The following is a 20109-nucleotide window of genomic DNA, read 5'->3' on the forward strand; positions in this document are numbered from 1 at the left end:
ATTCCCTCCGTTGGAGGGAAGCCTCACGGAGGAAACCAAACGTCTCGGGACCCACATTTCCCTCTTTGACCGAAAGCTGGGCCATGCCTGCGCACGGGCTCGGCCCTGGGGGCGTAGAGCAGACTCTAGACGGGTAGGTTGCAGGTCGCAGGTCGCAGCCGCTTCCACCGCGGGATGCAGACGGCCTGGACGAGAAGAGCGGGGAGGAGAAGGCAACGGACTGGAACAGGCGGAAATCTTTTGGATCCGTGGCGTTTTGATCATTGCCCTCGCTCCGTTTCCTCACGGTGCGGCACGGGGGAAGAAAGCCATGGGATTCCCCAGCGGGGCTGCCCCAGCCCGGTCATTCCTCTGTCGATATTTGTACCGGGAGCCAAGGAGGCCGCGTGTGCTGTCAGTGTGGGGCTGCAGCCGGCTGTTTGCTGCGGCTGTTTGAGGCAGGGCCCGGCGGTGCCCGATTAAAGGAAGCGGGGGAGAAGCCGAGGGGCCGCTGGCGGTGTCGGTGTCACTTTCTTCCCGGACGGGCCGAGGGGGGTAACGGGGGAAGGGGACACGCTCCGGGTGGCTGCACCGGCACGGGGAGCCCCCGGGGGCTGCGTGGGGCTGAGCGGGGCGCGGCCGGCACCGGGGGGGTGGGGGGGGCCTGAGGGGGCCCCGGTACCGGGGGGGGGTGGGGGGGGTGCGGGGCCCGCCCGCTGCGTGCCGCGCGTGCGCCTGACGCGGCGGCGGCAGCCAATGGGGCCGCGCGTTGTTGCGCGGTGCCCGCGGAAGAGCAGCGGCCGCCGGTGGGTGCCCGCCGCGGGCCCGGCCTCAGCCGCCGCCGCCTCCTCCTCCTCCTCCTCCTCCTCCTCCTCCTCCTCCTCCTCCTCCTCTCGCCATGCGCTGAGCGCCCGGTGCCGCCCCCCCCCCCGCCTGCAGCGCGCCCCGCGCCCCCCCGAGGTGAGCGGGACCCGGCTGGGACCCCGGGTTGTGGGGGGGGGGAGGGGGGGGGGTGCGGGAGGGACCGGCGGGCCCAGCCGCGGGCCTCACCTCAGGCGCTCGGCGTTCTGTGGCGGCCCCCCGGTGCTGTCGGCTCCCCCGCAGCCGGCTGGGATCCCGAGGACGGCCTCGAGGTGCTCAGGGCCCGGCTCCCCGCTGGTGGCTGCACGGGGCTGTCAAAGGGCCCGGCCGCTGCCCGGATCCCTGTGCTGCGATCCGGGGTGCTCGGGGCGCTGGGCACGCACCGGGCGTGGGTTTTCCATCACTATTCTCAGCACAAACTGGAAGCGTTTGCCTTTTTCCAGCTCCCGTTCCTTGTGTCTGCCACCCTACGGACTGCTCTGCTGTTGTATCCGTCCTGTGGCACCGGGGGCTGCCCGCAGCTATGGGCAGCTTCGGGTTTGGTTGTCCCGAGAGCCCGTGCCCTGCCCCAAAGTACCACCAGCAGGCTGGTTCATCCGTTCTCCCATCTCGGTTTTATGAACGTTTTATAGCTGGGAGTGCCTCTTCGTTAAGAATTCATGCTGGATTTATTTCCTTTCTCAGTGTGCTCTCCCTTTCACCCCCGTGACTTCTTTTCTTTAAAAGCTTTTAAAGAGAATACTTCTGGTAACGCTTTGGGCGTGCCAGCGCACGGGTTTTGTTTCCTTTTTGTTGTTGGTTTGTTTGTTTTCTTTTTTTAAATAAGCCACTTGAGCGTATGAATAAGCTGTAAGAGATTTCTAAGAAGTGATGATATTTTAAATGCAAATAATAATAATATAATAATAAATAAGACTCGCAGTGTGCAGGGACTGGAGTATGGGCTGCCTTCTCTTGCAAGAGGACACTGGGGCGGCCTCATGCTCCTCGCTGCAATGCTGGGGAGTGCCCAGCACCAGGCTGCTACAGGAGGTGGTTTTAATGCGTAGGGCAGAAAAGCAGCTCTGCTACGTCTCGGAAATTGGTGCTTTAATTAGTCGTTACGTGCCTGGCAGCAGTAAAGGAACGTGCCCTGTCCTGCCGCGCCGTGTCGTTCTCTGAACCCGCTGTCATCTCTCAGCTGGTTGCTTGGTGTGTGCACGGCCAGGTGCCTTCACACATCTGAGTAATGGGCAAGGAGCAGAGAAACTGCTGTTCTAGGGACGCTCTCTTAAAACAGAGGGGTTTCCTAGCCCAGAGGGGTGTCACCGCGTCTCCTGGTGCCGAGGCTGGCCTCGGATGGTGTGAAACCCTGGAGGAGCTGCGGGTGGAAATCAGGAAACCGGTCCTTTGTAGCTGGAAGCTTAGTGAGCCTTTAGCTCACCACGTGTATTTATTTGCTTGAGTACTTCCCTGCCTGGTGCTGTTTCTTCCCCAGGAAGGATGATCTTTACGTGCACAGGGGCAGCTTTTAGTGGTGTTGGGCCAGCGTGGTCCGACAGGGCTCTGCCAGGTGCCTGTGTGGGAGCCCAGGAGCCTTCCTCCTCCTCCTCTTTTCCTTCGCTCTGCCCTGGCTGCTCCCAGCACCGTGAAGCCGGCAGGAGCTGGAGAAACCCCTGCAGGGGGTGCTGGCCCTCCTGACAGCCTGGGTGTGGGTACCTGGCAGGGTGTGGGGCAGGGAAACTCCCCTGGCAGCGCCTTGCGGAGCCAATCCTGAAGCCGTCACAGCTCTGCTCTCCTTGTGCTCGCTGCTGGCTGCGGGTGGCACAAAGAGTTTCGTGTCTCGCACCGCCTGCTCCCACCCACGCTCTCCTCCCAGCAGAGAGGTAGAGCTGGAGCCGGTCAGCTTTCCAGCCTTAGCTGAAAATGCTGGAAGTTTTTTTTTCTCACACTGGAAAACACCGAGGAAGGAGAAGAAAAGCAGCTTTTAAGTACAAGATCACAGAGAAGAACAAATGTAGGGAGTTTGTCTGCCAGCTAGGGAAGGAATATCTTTTTCAACCCCTACGAAGTTGGTTGCTAGCGTCTCCTGTGCTGGCGTAGGCAGTGACTGGGTTTTGCCGACAGCGTGGTAATGAGGACAGCGGCTGGGAAATGGAGGCAGGCTCGAAATTCCCTCTCCCCGTGTTTGCACTCCGCTAGGCTGATTTTCTGGCTTTTTTAGTCACTACGTACATCTTGTGTGGAGCTGTTTATGCTAAGCCTGAAATGGCAGCGGGCCCGCGTGTGTGAGGAGCTGCCTGGGGTTCCTCGTGTTCCGGAGGAGCAGCTGCCTGCTGGAACCGTGCCGTGCTCCGCGTGTGCAAGGCGTGGGGTCTCCTCTCCCGAGCTTCTGTTGTGACCCTTTGGCTGGAGCTCCCTGCAGTGCTGCTGCCACAAAGCAGAATTTCTCTGCCGCATCTTACCAGGGAGAGATTTACCAGCAGAACCCTCTTAGCGGTTCTTGCTCGCCGTTCCCCAGAGGAATGGCTCTATCTGGGGCAGCGGGAAGCTGTGCCTTTTGCAGTGTGCTTCAGGGATGCGCTACGTGGGTACCGGCTCACGTGAAATCTCCAGGTTCAGTGCCACAGCCTGAGCTGCAGGGTCAGGGAGCAGCCCAGAAGGCGAGTGGGAGGCTCGTGTTTGTTCTGCAGGGAGGCTGACGGAGCAGACCTTGGGAGCCCAGAGGACCAGGGATACGGATATAAAAGGAATTCCCTAACAGTGAGTGCTCTCATTTCAGGTAACTGCTGCTTGCTGCGCAGCTAGCATGACGTTTTGCCTTCTCCTCTCTTAACAGCCTGTTTCGCAGTCTGTGTCAAATTCGGGTTGTTCTCGGCAGGAGGCCAGCTGGTGGCTGCGGCGATCCCGTGCGCTTGGCTCCAGGTCCTGTGGTGTGCGCCTCGCTCTGGGCAGAGCAGGGGGCGAGGGGCAAATGTGTTCCTTAAAACAGTGCCTGCAGGATTTTGGTGCTGAGGCTGGGCTGGCAGGGTGCTGCGGGTGGCAGTCCTGCCTGTGCTGGGCTGGCTCAGGCAGACAGAAATCTTTTGTTTTTGCAGGGAGCCTGAGGGCTCACTGGCACAGTTGTGTTCTCTAAAACCAAGGCTGCCCTCCGGTCTCCGTGGTGCTGAGATAACCGCAGCTCTCTGTCCAAGACGTTCTTGCTGGCTTGTTGTTTCTGAGGCAGGTGGGGTCTGCGTGCTGGGTGCTGGGCTGACGGCCTGAATTGGAGATGTGACAGCCCAGGGGGTTTGTGGGGAAAGCTGACCGGGATCAGCTCTGTGCACAGGAGGAGGTTGCTGCTAAAGGAGCCAAAATGAGAAGCACCAAGTCTTGAGCTGGTGCGTGCAGCTGAATCAAAAGTTGTCTGCGAAGAGCTTTCAGGCTCGCTGCTTTTGGTTCTGGCAGAAACTAAAGAAAAATGTAACACCGAGATCCAAAGGAGTCACGGACTCCCGTAGCATGACGATATCACAGCATCAGAGCCTGCTCCAGCCAGATGATGATATTACTTTCAGACCAAGGCATAAAATCCATGGTTTTGTCCTACTTTTCCCATTAAAACAGCCTTGCTTGCTTCTGCTAATTTAGGCAAGTAAGTGCTGGCAGTTTTGGGGAACAACCCCGTAGGATGTGAAGGACACGAGAGAGGAGGTGACATTTCCACCGTGCTACCTGCCTGTGAGCGCTGAGCTCCAATGCTTTGTGTAATGTGCTAGAAGCGAGGAGAGCCACATCTCCTGCAGCTCCCTCATCGCTCGTCCTCAGCGAGCCTGAACATGGTTCCTGGAGGGAGCAGGAGCAGGAGCACGAGGTGAAAGCACCAAGTGGCGACTGCCCAGGGGATGTGCCCACGCTGGGATCCCAGGCAGCGTGTTTAATTCCCATGGTTTTCAGTCTGAAGGCATGGGTGTGCTCCGGGGGCACACAGCTGGGGGCTTTTTTTTTACCTGCCAGACGCAGGAATGTCTGCAGCGAGCTCGTACTGCCGGAGTTTGATCTCTTCCCAAAGCAGGAACAGAAGAGATCCACGTGGTGGGCACACTGCAGTGTTTTCTTCACCTTGCCTGGCTGGTAATCAGAGACGTAGCACTGGTAAGCGTTAATAGGTCCCAGAGAGCCAATTTCAAGGCTGAAAATCGTTTTTATTCACACAGGCCTGTACTTCTCAAACGCTTCTCTGTGGCTGGAAGGCAGAGCCCCTGAAAAATCTGCAGGGGCTCCTCCTGTAGTGCTTCAGCCTTGTCAGCGTGTCCGGTGGGTGCTAGGGGAGCAGGGCTGTCCTCGGGTGCCCTCTGCACGTGGCAAGAGGAGCCGTCCCGTGGTGCTGGGTGACCTGACCCAGGCTGGGTCGAGCCTGATGCCCTCCAGAGGGGCCTTCCAACCTTTTTTTTATTATTATTCTTTGAGCAGATGAAGCAGGAGCTAGGTATCAAACCAAATACTTTATTTTTTTTCAAATGTTGGTTCCTCTTGCTTTGTTAAAGTTGACTTAAGTCCTAGAAGCACCTCTTTGACATTCTTGGTAATGAATTCATCATCTCTTCCAATCCGGCCGCGGTTCCGTTGTATTAAATAAAAGGAGCTCAGTTACAGGGGTATCTGGGTGGAACGCTCCCTGCGAGACCGGTAACCTAAAAACGCAGCAAGCTTAAAATGAAATGCAGAAGGGAAATCTTTACTTCTTTGCTGGAATTAAACCTTTGGCTGCTTCAGATTGAGTGGTTTAATGGAAACCAAATCCCCTGTGCCAGATGGTGCAGGGCAGAGAGACGGAGCCCCCGAGCTCCCGAGTCTCGGTCTGGTTTGGGCACTGCGGTGCTCGGCCACAGCTCGCATGCTCCTGCCCTGCATTTTGAGCAGCTCTTGCAATTTCACCCAGGCTTTGCCACCTTCTGTTTGTTTGCAAGCGAGGGAGGATGCCAGATGTCCCTAAACACTTTGTGTTCTGTTTCCCTGGAAGGCTCATTGCTGGGCCCTGGGGGCTGTCCACGCAGTCCCAAACGAGGGTTTGCTGCCCTTACTGGGGCGGCACCTCCAGGGCAAGGAAATCCAGCCCTTGCCTTTCCAGGCAGGGAAACCCAGCTCTGGTCTGCTGCTGCACACGTTTCCATGGCATAAATTTTTTATTTGGGATTTTCATGAGCTTATCTGGACGGAAGTGGAAATCCAAGTAAAAATTCACAAAAATGGCATCTTAAGGTTTTTCGTTGTTCAAATCCAAGCCATGTGTGCGGGATGCATGAGGCAGAATCAGTGTTAAAGCCTGTCCCATAGTGCTGAACAGGAGAAATCTTAACGTGTCGGATCGCCTGGCCAGGCTTTGAAGGTGTGGAGCTGCTTGAGGGATTTTCAAAAGCATTTAAGCAGCTTTTTGCCAAATTCGAGTAAGCATCGAGCTTTATCTTGCATTTGAGCTCCCTGTTGAATTTGGAGCACTGATTCTAAGCTAAACTCAAACTGAGACCTGCTCCTGCATGGTGGGAGCTGGAGGTGCTGGTGGTGAAATAGGTCGGTGCCCACACGCCCCTCGGAGCGCTGGGTGGGCGCTGGTAGCTCAGGGGTCCTGCCCATCCGCTGGGCTGCTGCTGGAAGCTGAATGCTCTGCTGCTTTTTGGACAGAGGTGTGAAATGCTGACCTTCAGTTCATTAAAGCTAGGACTTACCGATGCCGAATGTGCATGACATTGTTTTTAAGTAGTAGCTTTGGATCTTACACTCTGCTTTAATTTTAAATTGCACGTTAAGTCAGCTTGTTTATTTAACGTCCTTACTATTTCTGTTCATCCTATTCCCGTTGCTGCCAAATGTTACTGAGAATATGATGAGTTCCTCTGCAGCTGTCCAACGCACACAAGGCCAAAATTGCTCTCTTAGATCTGGGGTTTAGAGATAACGTTTTGCAGTTTGACTCAGTGAAGTAAGGCAGAAGACTGCTACAGATGCTCAAAGCCTTTGGTCAAAGCCCGGTGAGGCAGAGAGGCAGAGCATCAGGTCAGCTGCAGCAGTCCCAGGCTGTGGCCGTCACCTGAACACAGGCTGACACCTGAGAAAAAGTTGTTAAAAGAAAGGAGGCAATGTCACTGCAGGTTTCCAAAATGGATCGGATCTCCTCTGATGAGCTGCGTGGGGCTGAAGCGCTTTGCCTTGCAGCAGCCACTGCATGGCCTCAGAGGTCAGCACTCGGTGTCTTGGTGTTGCAGTAGATAAATAGCTGATACCTAGAGGTGTCTTTAACACTGATGTTGGCTTTTTCCTTCATAATTCCAACACGCCTTTGTCCTGTAAAACCAAGCTGGCTCTAGAAGTGGTGCTTACAGGTGGAGCTTCTCTTGGCACAGTCATATCCTGCCAGCTCTTAGGGCGGGATGTTGCCAGCAAATGTGGGTGAGGTTTTATTTTCACTCAAGTGTTTCGCTGCTCTGATTGTGCTGCTGTTGTGATCTCAAGTTCTCCCTAATGGGAGAAAGGAAAGGAGGGACTTAGAAATAAATTCTGGGAGCAGTTCTAATGGTTGTGCTGGGGATGTACAACGACATGCCACGTGAGTGAATTTCTGCCTCACCTTACTGTCAGGTGCTTCGTTGTAACCTCACTTTTCTGCGTGGCAAGAAAACCTGGGACTTCTCTGTGGATTGAAAGACTTTGTGTGATGGCAGATTGCTCAGATCCTTGGTCTCACCTGCTCCGTGCCCAGCTGTGGCACCCTTCCCAGCAGAGTTGGGGGCGGTTCCATCCTCACGTCTGCAGCAGGAGGAAGGATGCTCACTGGCACTGATATCTTCCCAGCACAAAGACCACGGATGCATCTCCCACCTCCTGCTTTCCCTGCCCATCTTTGTCTTCTGGGGCAGCTCCAGAGCTCCTTAGAAGCCACAAGCTCCCTGAGAGGGCAGAGAACGGCATGCCCAAACCCAGGGGGTCCCCGCGGCTGGCAGCAAGTGGTTAGCTTGGCAAGAAGCTGCTACTGAAAACGTTTGAACTACCCCAGCAGCATCTAAAGGGCACAGAGGGGCTGATGCTGTGGTGCCTGGCGTGGCACAGCGTTCACATCCTGCATGCCTGTGTTGGAGGCCCTGCCCTGCACATACAGAAATGCTTTGAGTCTGGCGTGGGCAGGCTCTGGGTTTTGGCACAGGTTGTTTCTTCCTCAGAAACCATTTTCTGGGCATGTCCTTCCCGGTAGCTGTCTCTTCATGTGACTTGGTCTAAGTGTTTTTCCCCATGTGGGCAGTAGTTCCTGAATATCTAAGTTCTTAATGGTTAAAGCAGGTGTTCTTCTTCCCTGCAGGTGCCCACTACAAATTTTCCCAGTTTCTTGAGAGCTGTGTGCAAACCAAACCTATCTTCGAGTGCTCCCAAGACACAAAGGCGCCCAGCTGGCGTCCTGCCTGCAGTCCACGGAGACTGCCGGCTGCAGCAGGAGCAGTGATCGTGTGGCCTGCCTGTGATTACAGACAGTAGGTGCTTCAGACAAGGCCAAAAAATAATGATGATTATGAAACGCTGTCAGAGCTGGTAATCAGCTTATGCGTGAGGATTTGGAGTTCCTCTGTCATTAGTCTAAGTGGTGTCACTCCCATGTCACGGCCACTTGTGCATCATTAATCTCACAACTTTCTCTTTGTTTTCTTCCACGACTTGCTGCAAATCTGGGGAGTGCAGAAGCATTTCTGATTGCTGTCTCTAATTCCAGCTGCTCTCCTTTCTCCCAGCACTGAGAGCGAGCGACCTTTCTCTTTACTGCTCTTAGCTGCTTTGTGCTGTCGTGGTTGATTTTATCTTTGCCAAGTGCCAACTTGCTAGCTTGTGTACCAATGAGCTACAGGTTTGGAGGCAGCTTCAGTAATCGCTCTATAAACTAGTTGTAAAGCACGTGAGAGTGCCTGAAATATGATTGATTTTGCCTTTTTGAAAGGACGTTGAGTGAGCCCCTTTTCTGGCCTACTATTTTCTATGGCTAAAAACAGTGTAGGTTTTTGTGGGGGTGTTCTGTGCCTTCGCTGTTGAAGACAGAGTGCCCAAAGGTCTCTTGAAAATCCAATGGTAGTTAAGTGCTTTTTGTGCTGGATACCTTCATGGCATAGGTTATTTCTTTCTGCATTCATGCCTGTGGGATCTTAGTTTACGAGGCACTAACTAGAGGCAAATAGTTGCCTCTTAGCTGGCTGTTGTGAGCACACAAGGCTCTGTGTATTCCAAAGTGATTGGCCACAAAACGTGGGCCACTTCGCATTCAGCGGGTTGCCACAAAATCCTTGTCCTGTGAAATTCTGTGGTTTCCGCTAAATTGCCTTTACTTTTCCTCGTGGATGGCAGGCTCATTGCCCGCCGTGGCCCAGCCTGTTTCAGCAGTGCTGGCAGTGCTGATGTTCCACTTCCCTCCTTCAGCTTTCCGCCCTGCCTGCCTGTGCTGCAGGCCACCTTAGCTGCCCTCTAGCTCCTGGCCTCTTTGTGCCATCCAAATGGTTCCTCGCCCCTCGAAGTCCTGCATGCTCACACTTTTTATATCTCTAAATGAACTTATTATTTTTGTTTGCAAATAGTAGTGGTTAGAAAGACTGAAAAACCTCCTGGGATAAATGGTTTTGATGATCTCCATGGTGGCAGTGTGTCCTGTTCTCCACACTTGGTCACTCCCATTAACTGTCATCCTTGAACGCTGCTAACGAGCTGCATGGCTGCAGAGTGCCATGGCCAGAAGGGCCTTGGAGCCCTACAGCAACTTTTGGTAGGTCGCTGGACATCTTAGCAGCGGGACTGTGGCAAGGTGGTGCTGTGAACCTGTAGGAACTGTTTGTCTCTGCAAGCAAACATTCCTGCGAGATAAAATACCATTTAAATCAGTTGTATTTGGCCATGATGACTGCTGCTGTGCCTCGCTTCGCCTGCCCCCAAGATGGCATCCTAGCTTGCTTCCACATCTCCCCTACAGCTTCGCACCTGTATTTTCTTAAACCTTTTGCTAACTTTTCATTCTCACTGTGGGCACCAAGCCGTGCCTAAAGCACCATCTCAAACACCTGCTTTTCTTGTGCCCTACATCCTCCCCAAGGCAGCCAGACAGGTGGGTGGCTCTCGGTGCTGCCATAAAGCTCCTCCTGGCACCATGTCTGCAGAAGACCTGGCAGTAGGTTTCTAGTGAGCTGTTAACTGCAGGTTTCCACAGAGATCCCTGTTATAATCCACAGTTCTGCAGCGTAGTCTGTAGATTTCCTCCTCTCTGCCCTGAAGAGCTCTTTGCTGGTGCAGCAGGTAGCGTAACAGAGCTGGCTCCAGTGCTGTTAGAAAGCCTGGCCCCTGCCAGTGCAGCCCACAGGAGAAGGTGTCTTAACCCAGAAAACTAGCTTGGAAAGGCAATTCTTAAAGCGTGAGTCTTACAAGCTGTTTTTCTGCACAGTTGCCCAAATCAGGCCTGATTTGGGGCTGGGGCTGGGTCTCTGGGCTCTCACAAAGCCTTGTCTGCTGCACGTAACCAGCAGGCACCGTGCCCTCCTGTGCATGTGTGGCGCGTTGGAGTTTCCCTTTGGAGCAGCCTTTGGAAGCAGGCAGGCTTGGCAGTTTTAGATCTGGCTTTAAATGGGTAGACAGGGAAAAGCAATTCTCATCTGATGCAAAGCTGAGAGATCCAGCGCATTCTCAGGGTGGCGCCGAACACGTGTGGGGCTGACAAACAGTTTGTGTCGGTTCTGCTTCTGGACTCCGCGCTGCTCTGGGCTCTGCTAACACCAGTGTGCCACGGGGCTGTGTGGAGGGACAGGGCTTGGGTCTCGAGTGTTCACCTGGGTATTTGTGAAACACGCGGTGCCAGGCAGGGGCCTTGTATTTTCTTGCATTTAAATTTTCTTCAAATGTGTAAAGCACCCAGGTTTGGGCGTGCGATGCACAGAGGACGGAGCGAGTCCGTGCTCGCATGCCTGGTGCTGGGAGGGGAGTTATCCCGCTCAGCAGGGTGCTCGTGGCTTTGTCTGGCTTTTTTAAAGCTGGCTTCAGCTCCAGGATAATGCACGATGCCCGCCTAGCTCTTGAAGAATACAACATTAGACAAACACGAACTGATCCTTGCAGGAACGTGTCCTGTGCTGGCCCTGCCTCTCCTGTAGCGGCTGCTCCGTGCTGTGAGGTGCCCGCCTTCCCTGCTCAGTATTGACAATCCGCTGCTCTCACGGGTGTTCGTTTAGCTCCAGTTTGTCAGTGCTGAGACTATTTTTAAACGGTTGGCTGAGAAAGGGCGTTGACTTATAGGAGCATCGAAACCTCTCAGGAATTAGAAGATTTACGAGCAAGAGGAGCGCTGCTGGTGCAAACCCGCGTGCCTGCATGCGGAGCGACAGCGGGGGCCTGGAGCCTCGCCATGGCCGGAGCTGCTCTGCTCCTGTGCTCTCCTTTTTCCCAGCCTGGAGCCTGTCCTGCAGTATTGCGGAGCTGGTGGGATTTCTAAAGGAAGCTGCTCAAAGGGCAGAGCCAGCCCAGCAGGAGCCTGCTGAAATCGGTTCCTTCTCAAGTCCCCGAGCCTCAAAGCAAGAGCACCGGAGAGCTGAGCGTCCCTTCCTACAGCAGGGAGTGCACTCGTGCTGCTCTGTGCAGCTTTGCCCTTATAACTCAGCATTTCAAAACCAAGATTTGGATCTCCTTCTTCCTATCTGATAGCTTTTTAAAGAGGTCTGAGGACATTGGAAGCGTCCTGTGCATGGTTAGCAGGGCTGTGGCCATACTGTGGTGAAGGAGAGGGGGCTTTGGGGATTTCTGTGTTTGAGTGTGCTCTGCTGGGCTGCAGAGCCAGCACCCGGGGAGCTGTAGTGCATAGCAATGAGGGGAAACTGTCCCATTTCTCCAGCAGAAGTTATAAAATGCAAAAAATAATCTAAAAGCCCTACTTACATGTGAAGTGGAGATCAGAGGATTGTGTAAGGGGACTTTGTAGATGTTCTTCTAGTAGTGCTTCCTTTTTAAGCTCTTTGTTTAATTTTGTTTTGACAAAATGTTGATCCCGTGCAGAGATTGGAAGAGCTCCACGCGTTGGAAGGCACGCTTGGCATGCTTCTGGCTGCATTCAATGCAGCGTCCCTCTCTGCTCTTCTGGTCTGGGTCGTGCCACGTGCTCCTTCTCACCAGCATCAGCAGCCTGCCCTGTGCTTGTCACCACAGCTGTCACCTGTGTGACCATCGTGGCGCTGGCAGGCTGTGCCAGGACACGAAGTGAGCAGTGAGCTGCACCCGGCCTCTCGGCACCAGGGGTCCTGGTCGCTGCTCGAGCTGGTGATGCCACAGTTCACTTCAGCTCTTTTGAACCTGTTCTGCTCGGAAGAGAATTCCCTTGGTACCGGGAGCTGCCTGTGCACAGATGCCTGCCTGAAGCCGAGTCGGAGCTGTCTGGTCAAACCTAACGTGCTTTCTTCTCTTGCAGGCGTGAATGACAGAGGAGGTGCCTCCGACTGCACTTTCCGACGTAAACCTGCGTCTTCTCTGCCACGATGACATAGACACGGTGAAACAGCTCTGTGGCGACTGGTTCCCAATCGAGTACGTTCCTGGTCGTGGGTACGAGGTGGCGGGGATCTAGAAACACGGGGTGTGGAGCTGTGCTGCTCCAGCTCAGAACGGAGACTGAGGGCTCTGCAGCCATCTGGGCTGCTGCTACGACAGCAGTGCCTCCTGACCCTTCTACGTGCTGTGGTGGTGTCCCTGTTCAGGAGCTGCTGTCGCCTGTCCTTCAGAGCCCCAACAGCATCTGAAAGTTCAGAACGCAGCCGTTGGCAGAAAAGTGGGCTTTGTCATTAGGGGGGTGGATCAGCTTCTTGGGAAAGACTGTGTAAGACATGGGAAAGGATCGTACCTGCAGGAAGAGAAACAGTGTCCCTGTGCTTGTGGAGTGAAGGTGTGTTCTTGAGTGTGTGCCAGGAGAGTGTTCTCAGAGTGAACCAAACCAACAAGGAGCTCCTGTTCCTACGGGGTGTTGCTCTGAATGTCCCAGGAGGGAGACCAGACAGTGCTTGCTGTGTGCCTGGGGTCCCTTTTTCTCCTGCAGCGGCATGCTGTGCTGTCCCCAGCTCACAGGGCCATTTGCACCCTCTGAAGTGGGCTTTTGTTGAGCCCAAACCTCTGGACGGAGGAAACTTGTGCAAAACTAAGCAGCAAAGGCCTCACAGATTTTTTATCAAATATATTCTGTCAGCATAAATAATTTTATAGCAGGCATTTCTGTAGATCTAAAGGAGAGCTGTCCCCTGCTTTGTCCTGCTCTGTTGTCTCCTGCTTGGCTGGACGCAGCCCACTTGCATTTTCATTTTTATTGTTTGGGCTGTCCCACAGCAGACCTGAAGCAGTGGTGATGCTGAGGTGAATGTAAGCCCTTGTGAGACACAGGCTGCACAAAGCACCTTCCTGATGAGAAGCTGCTGGCAGTGCCATTGAAGGAGGCGATATTGCTGCAATGATGGAAGCGAAGGCTCTGGGCAATGAATACAAAATGAAAATTTGTCTTAGCAAGGCAGCAGACCGTGGCAGGAGCAACCTCCGTGGCTTCTTAAGTGCAACTGGGGGAAAAAAGCGTGCTGCCAAATGGGGTACAACAGCAGTTTGTTTCATGGTACCATACAGCAGTTAAGTCAGGAAAGGTAGATAACGTACTGGCCCGGATTTTATGGAGTAAGTTAAGCTTATAGCATAGAAAGAGCTCAGCCATGTGTCAGTCCAAAGCTACTTGACTACATTTCCCTGCAGAACATAGACCTTTCAGCTTCCCTCCCTCAGTCTTGTGTAAAATTGGCTTGTGGTTCCAGTGACTGGCACTTAAAGATGCTGCTGCTTGTTTGAAGTGAAGTGCAATGTTGGCTGCTCCTGTGGGATCTGTTCTCCAAATGTTCCTGTTCTTTCTTCCTTCCCAGGTACCCTGACTCATGGTACCGAGATATCACTTCCAACAAGAAGTTCTTTTCCCTCGCAGCCACATACAGAGGCTCCATCGTGGGAATGATAGTAGCAGAGATCAAGAGCAGAACAAAGGTGCATAAAGAGGTAGGAGGACTCTGCTTCGGTACAAGATACCTCGCTTCTTGATGTGCTTAATTGGGATGGGGCCTGTTTGGGGTAGTTTTCCCACCTCTGCTCAGGAGCTGTCGGGAGTTAATTGTGAAAAAGCAAGAACGTGATTTCCAGCTAATGAAGCAGGGGTGGTGGGATGTGTTTGAACATGGGCTGCTGAGCAGCCCGTTACCAGAAAGCCTGTTCCTGCTGCCCGATGTGCTGCGTGGAGGGATCAGGTAATGCAGTCGTAGACTAAAAGCCACTTTAATAATTCTTTTGCCAGCCTGTTTTCAGTGTGCCTGGTCATTGCTAGTGGCTGAGGTCTGTGTACCTGCTCCTCTCTTATGCAAGGCATGACCTTCCTTAGCTGTACTGAGTCACTCCTGAGAGCTGTGACTTCCTGCAGCAGCGAGTGTCCTTCGTTCGCTGTCACTGTCTTGAACACAAAACAGAGGTGGCCAGTCTGCAGGAATTTCAGGCCACAGGGATGACAGTTTGGAGGTCAGGAGAGACAGCACGGTACGGTCAGAGTGCTGTTTGAATCCTTCTTGGTGAAGAGTGCAGGTATTTGTGGGCTTGGAGACATAACGTATATAGTAAGGAAACATCATGATGTGTGCTCTGCAATCGGAAGGATGATAGGGAAGCAGGAATATCACCTAGAGGACCGTGCTCATTTCATTTTTCTCCCCATCTCCTTTCCCAGAAGCTTCAGCTAGGACTCCTCACTGAAGGGAAAATTCCTGCTAAAGCCTTGTTTTCAGGTGTTCCAGTGCAGGATTCTTGCTTTCTCCTCTGCCTCCCCACATATCTTACTAAATAACTTGTCATATCTCTACTCAGGATGGAGACATCCTAGCTTCCAGTTTTCCTGTGGACACTCAAGTTGCTTACATCCTAAGTCTTGGAGTGGTGAAGGAGTTCAGGAAACATGGAATAGGTAAGATGCTGCTACGTGACAGTTCTGTTGCTGTCCTACTTGCTACACCTGACTACTGGACTAAAGAGCTGCACCGTGCAACTCCAATTCCCTTCTGAGACAAACTTGTCTGTGACTTGTCCCGGCAGTTAAGGTGATGCTCTCACATCCCCCTTGTGCTGGCAGTGCAGGTACACTGAGAAGTTTTTGTTGGTGTAACAGCACAATGTACAAATGGTTCTGCAGAGTGCAGTCCCTCTCGTTCCCAGGGGACAGCTGAGCACACCCAAAAGTTGCACTCCTGCTGCTGTCTGCACCAAGAGTCTGAGAAAAGCTGCCGGGGCTGAGAAGTCCTCGTACTTTGTCATTCATCCTGGAGCAGGGTTTGAAGCCTGTCTGGTAGGGACAAAAGGGGAGCGTGTACTCCCTGCCTTCTGATTTTCTTCCACGGGTGTCAGAAGCCTGGTACCTGAGGCAGAAAAGTAGCTGCTCTTAAACTTGTAACTTAAATAGAACAGATGATTAGGGAAAGGTGGACTGGGAAAAGAGCGTAACTCAGACCTGCTTTAGTCTGTCAAGTGCACATAAAGGTGAGCTCTGAGTGCCTGCTGCAACACACAGCAATTCTGCTGCCATTTGGAAACCTGCAGTCAGAAGGGGCCCAGCTCCATTTAGAGCAGGATGTGTTTTGTCATCAAATAAGTGCCCTGCTGCTGCAATTTCAAGCATGATCTGCATTTTTGATCTGCAAAAGGGAGTAGCCCAGGTTTGGCAGGATGACCCAGTTGCACACCTGGAGTCTCTTCAGTGGGTACAGGTATCAGCTTCTTTTCCTCGAGTCCTCCCTTCTTCCCCACTCATGTTTAGAAAGGTACAAACTGATGTGATGCGTTAAAAAGTGACTAGAAGAGACATCAGTGGGACTGCTGCATTTAAAACTTAAATTGAAATGCTGCTTTGTCTAAATTTTCTGTACACAGAAGAAAATGATTGCATGGAATAACGTTCAAAAGTTAGTAAGGGGGTCTTCTGTTCTGTAAAAGCTGTTTTGAGTCCCAGTTTCCAAATCCTATTTTTTTCAGCTCCATGTTGCTGGAATTTTCTCCTTTCAGTATCAGCATTTCCTGTATCCATTAAATCTAGGTAGCATGTCGCTATGCTTTCTGAAGATCTTTGGACTTGCATCTGTAGCAAAACAACCTAAAAAAGCTTCCTGCTGCTGCTTTTTCTGAGACCTTTCCCTTTTCAAGTGTTTTTCTACTTGTGTTTGAAGCTTCAGTCTTTCACTCAGGAGGCTTTTCAGCCCAGGCACACTTTTAAGCATTAAATCTCTGAATTTTCTCCGGCAGACATTGGAAGACTTTGGTTCTCTGCTATTCTTAAACCAGAGGGCAGTTGGGTTACTGTGAGTCATGAGTGGCATATCTCATAACAAAATCAAACCGTCCTCCTGTTGAGGTCTCCAAGTGTCTTTTTGTACTTGGCTGATAGAAACTCCTGCTAAGTCTCACGTAACCATAGGGTCACTGCTGTTGACTTCTGCTCCAAAACCCTGTGGGCCCTGCCGAAAATCATCTGTGCCCTGGGGATTGTGAAACAGCAGCGTAAATCTCATCCATGTGCTTGTATTAGCTAAAGGATTTCTGCTGCACCTGACGGAGGAAGTTAGCCCTGCAGGTTCTGCGGGTCCTTCGGGCCGTGCCTGGATGAACCTCCAGGGCCAGTCTTCCATGGCTGGGGTATCCTCTGGGCCCTGCTCTGCTCTTCCCCTGCTGGCTAGTGGCTGTGGCCAAGTCAGGTTGAGTGAGACTGTGCCTCACCTCTTCTCCTAAGAAGGGGACTTAAAATCCTGCCAATTCTTTTATTTAAATTTGAATTCAGTAGACACAACGCCGTAACCTGCTTGTAAAGTCCTGCTTTGACTCTGCTGTTTTAAATGGCTCTAAAATAAACATGATGGGACTGATAGCACTGAAAATGACTCACTGGCCTTACCCAAAGCCAAGAGCTGCTTGCCTGGGGATGAGTATCATTGGCAGGTTTCTGTGCCTGACTTATCTTTGTGGTTATTGAATCAGAAACATTTCTGCCTTTATAAACCTGTTCTGCGAAACCGTGCTCATAGCTGAGGTGAGGCTCATATTAAAGCCACGGAGCACTGTCCTGTTTAATGCCTGTGTGAAGCTCTGGGGAATGAGTGGGATCTGGGGTCCTCGAGCGCGGGCAGCAATTGCTGCTGAGCTGCTGGGTGCTCGAGATCTCAGCTGGGAGCTTTGAAGCTCCATGCTGTCCCTTAGCAAGCAGCTACGCTGTGTAATTCTGCTGTTCCTTCCTTTAACAGGTTCTCTCTTGCTTGAAAGCTTAAAAGACCATATATCAACAACTGCCCAAGATCACTGCAAAGCCATCTACCTGCACGTCCTCACCACTAACAACACAGCAATAAACTTCTACGAAAACAGAGACTTTAAGCAGCACCACTATCTGCCCTATTACTATTCCATAAGAGGGGTCCTCAAAGATGGCTTCACCTACGTCCTGTACATCAACGGTGGGCATCCGCCCTGGACAATCTTATATCCTTTACCTGCAGCCTAGTTGCCAGTGAAGCATGCAAAGCAGACACCAAACCATGTTTTAGGGTTAAAATGGCAATCTAGCAAAGCATGAGCTGGCTATACGTGGGGACTGGTGCCTGCTCTGTTGTGAGCTTAACCGAGCTGATTTCCCTGAAGCCAGGAGGAAGGCAATGTTAGACAGATTTGACAGTGACCCACTTGTGCCTAGACTTCCCCAGATCCTCTGGGAGCGGTTCAAGGAGGCAGTGTAGTGTGGTAAATGAAGTTGGAGCAAGTTTGCCTGTGATGGAGAAATGCTCGTGTTAAGCCAACGTGCAAGGCAAGCTTTGGATGTGCGCTGCAGGGTTTGGCCAGCAGTGTGGCAGAAAAGCCCTTGGTCTTGCTTCCTGTTGCTTAGGATCCCCTGTGTCTCTGGCCTGGCCTCTGGGTCTCAGCAGGCTGCTCTCAAACTGAATTTGGGAGTTTGTTTCAGGCTGCTGGATCATGGAAAAGAAACTTGACCTTTCCTAGGTGTAGCTAAAAAGTCCAGATCTCTCAGTGCAGGTGTGTGGATTGCAGCCCCCACAGTAACTTGCTGTGGAGTGCAAAGGAACTATAGCAACTGCTCCTATTAAGTATTTCCACACAAGTTGGGGCCAGCGCTCCCAAATTGCCTTCTTTTATGGTGTGAGGTAGGCCTGCTTTTGGTAGAAAGGAGCAGTAGAGCAATGTGAGGAGCAGATCTGTCTAAATACCTGAGCAGAGCAGCCTTCGCTGTGTCCTAGGGTCTCTTGAGCAAGTGCTAGTCCACAGAGTGCTTTAAGTTATTTTGAAGTTAGGTTATAAATGTCCTTAACTGCTGTCCACTGACTACCTACAGCACATTGGATCAACACTAGCCAGTCTGAGCCCGTGCTCAATTCCCCAGAGGATATATCGACAAGCCCAGAGCCTTCTCTGCAGCCTTCTGCCGTGGTCTGGCATTTCTGCCAAGAGCGGCATTGAATACAGCCGGACGATGTGACTTGCTCAGCAGCTGTACGAAAACCAAAGGTAGGTACCGGGGGGAAGCTCCCTGCTCTGCCGGCAGCAGCGATGTGCCTGGCTGCTGTTGGGGGCAGCCGAGAGCCCTGCAGGCAGCTGCTGTGCGAGCTGCTGGGTGAGGCGTCCTGGGCATCGCTGCGCTCTGGCCTCCAGCTGGTAGCTGAGCTGGTGCTGGTTGCATTTGAAGGGAATTTGAACTCTGATCTTGTTTACTTGAGCCCAGACTCTTACAGCAGATCCAGCTTGTCCCTGCTGTCTCTGGCCTTTTTCCCAGCTCTGTCAGACCAGCTTGAAAGACCCGGAACAACTGAGTCCTCGATATTTCCCAACACGGTGTCTGAGCACAATAACTGATAGCCAGTTTGCACGTTTCTGACAAAACATCTGCAGAACAGCAGCTCTGTGGTACCCTGTGAGACCTGTAACGACTGGTTTCCCTAAGACAGTTGCCCTCTCTGTCTTCCTGTAGGATTGTTCTTCTTCCACCTCCCGAACCATCCGGCTCCGCACTGATTCCAGAGATGATGGCTCTTGGTCAGTGACCCAGCCCCCTGGAAAGGACTCCTTATTCCACAGATTGACCAAGATTTTGCAGACTTCGCGCTCGACCGGCTGCAGCCCCGACCTGCCCCCGTGGGCTGGGGGCTGCGAGCGCTGCCCGGGCCGGCCTGGCTCTGGCGTGAGGCAGCTGGCGGGGCCCAGGCCCTTCTGCATCACCGCTGTGTGCGTGCTGCACTGCCCCTGCCACGTCCCTTCCTCTGGACGGTTTGTTTGTACTCGTACACGTGACGTGGAGGGCTTCGGTTGCTGCTTCCGTGCCGCAGCCCCAGCAGGCCGTGCGAAGGAGGGCGATGAATCTGCACTGGGCAACCTCCTCCGTGAGCTGTAAGCACCCCGGCAGGCCCCCGATGCCAGCAGCCGCAGTCTGCCCCGGTGGAGGGGGAAGTGGGGAGCTGGGCGGCTGCTTCTGGGCCCCGCTTCCTGCCCCTGGCAGGGGCGGCAGGGAGGGCACGTGCCTCGCCTGAGAAACGAGCCCAGCCCTCGGGCATGGCGTAAAAAAGAAGCACCTAATTCAGGATGCACCAAGTAGAAGGCAGGGAATGAAATTGCTATTTCATAGTGAAATATATTATACTGTATAGATCCTTCTGCCTCTGTCTGAGTTGGAACTTTGCAGAGCAGGGGCCTGGGGCTGGGGAGCCCCTGCTGCAGCCAGAGCCCTTCTCTTCCCCTGCCTGCATCCTCCCTTGGCCTTGGGGCGTGCTCCTGCAGGGCCGCGGGTGTGGGAGCTGCACGCAGACCACTCCAGCTCTTCTCTTGGAGAAAAGCCCCCACAGCTGCTCGCTGGCATGCCCGAGGCTGCACTTTGTGGGCATGGCCATGGGGCTGTGCCCTCGGCCACCCTCCCTGCGGCTCTGCGGGGCCTCGGGGCCTGGCTGCAGATGCGCCATGGCCAGGCCAGGCTGGCTCTGGGCTCACCAGCACGTAACTTCCAGCCTGCGGGGAGAGCCCCAGGGTCCCCGTGTGCTGCAGCCAGGCCAGGGCCCTTCCTGCACCTCAGAGCACGGGGAGCGAGCGCTTGGCTTTTTAGGGGAGAGTTGCTGCAGCTGAGCCAGCGCCCGTGCCCCAGGTGCAGGGGTTCCTGCTCCCCTTCCCCACCTGAGGCTCGCTCCCTGCTCAGCACCGCGTTCCTCCCTCCCCTCT

At 53.4% G+C, this 20109-nt stretch overlaps 1 protein-coding gene across 2 annotated transcripts; it reads left to right on the forward strand.

Annotated features, from left to right (window-relative positions):
• Positions 1-224: 224 nt before the first annotated feature.
• NAA60 (N-alpha-acetyltransferase 60, NatF catalytic subunit) lies at positions 225-19836 on the forward strand. 2 transcript variants are annotated; one of them, XM_032197698.1, is made up of 7 exons: positions 225-287; positions 12266-12381; positions 13746-13875; positions 14728-14824; positions 17145-17379; positions 18229-18414; positions 18875-19836. In XM_032197698.1, exons 2-6 carry the CDS (start codon positions 12272-12274, stop codon positions 18383-18385), a joined length of 729 nt encoding a protein of 242 aa, XP_032053589.1. In that variant the 5' UTR covers positions 225-287; positions 12266-12271; the 3' UTR covers positions 18386-18414; positions 18875-19836. The 2 variants fall into 2 exon arrangements, with proteins under 2 accessions (XP_032053589.1, XP_032053590.1); XM_032197699.1 differs by lacking the exon at positions 225-287 and adding an exon at positions 910-939.
• Positions 19837-20109: the final 273 nt, after the last annotated feature.

Source organism: Aythya fuligula, chromosome 15, assembly GCF_009819795.1.
Source record: "Aythya fuligula isolate bAytFul2 chromosome 15, bAytFul2.pri, whole genome shotgun sequence".
NCBI classification, from domain to species: domain Eukaryota; kingdom Metazoa; phylum Chordata; class Aves; order Anseriformes; family Anatidae; genus Aythya; species Aythya fuligula.

Bases quoted from the DNA above. Each gene is read 5' to 3' on its own strand.
- NAA60 (XM_032197698.1), top strand. From the start codon at position 12,272: ATGACAGAGGAGGTGCCTCCGACTGCACTTTCCGACGTAAACCTGCGT. The intron at 13,876-14,727 runs GTAGGAGGACTC...ATCTCTACTCAG, and splicing joins GAACAAAGGTGCATAAAGAG to GATGGAGACATCCTAGCTTC. The intron at 14,825-17,144 runs GTAAGATGCTGC...TTCCTTTAACAG, and splicing joins GTTCAGGAAACATGGAATAG to GTTCTCTCTTGCTTGAAAGC.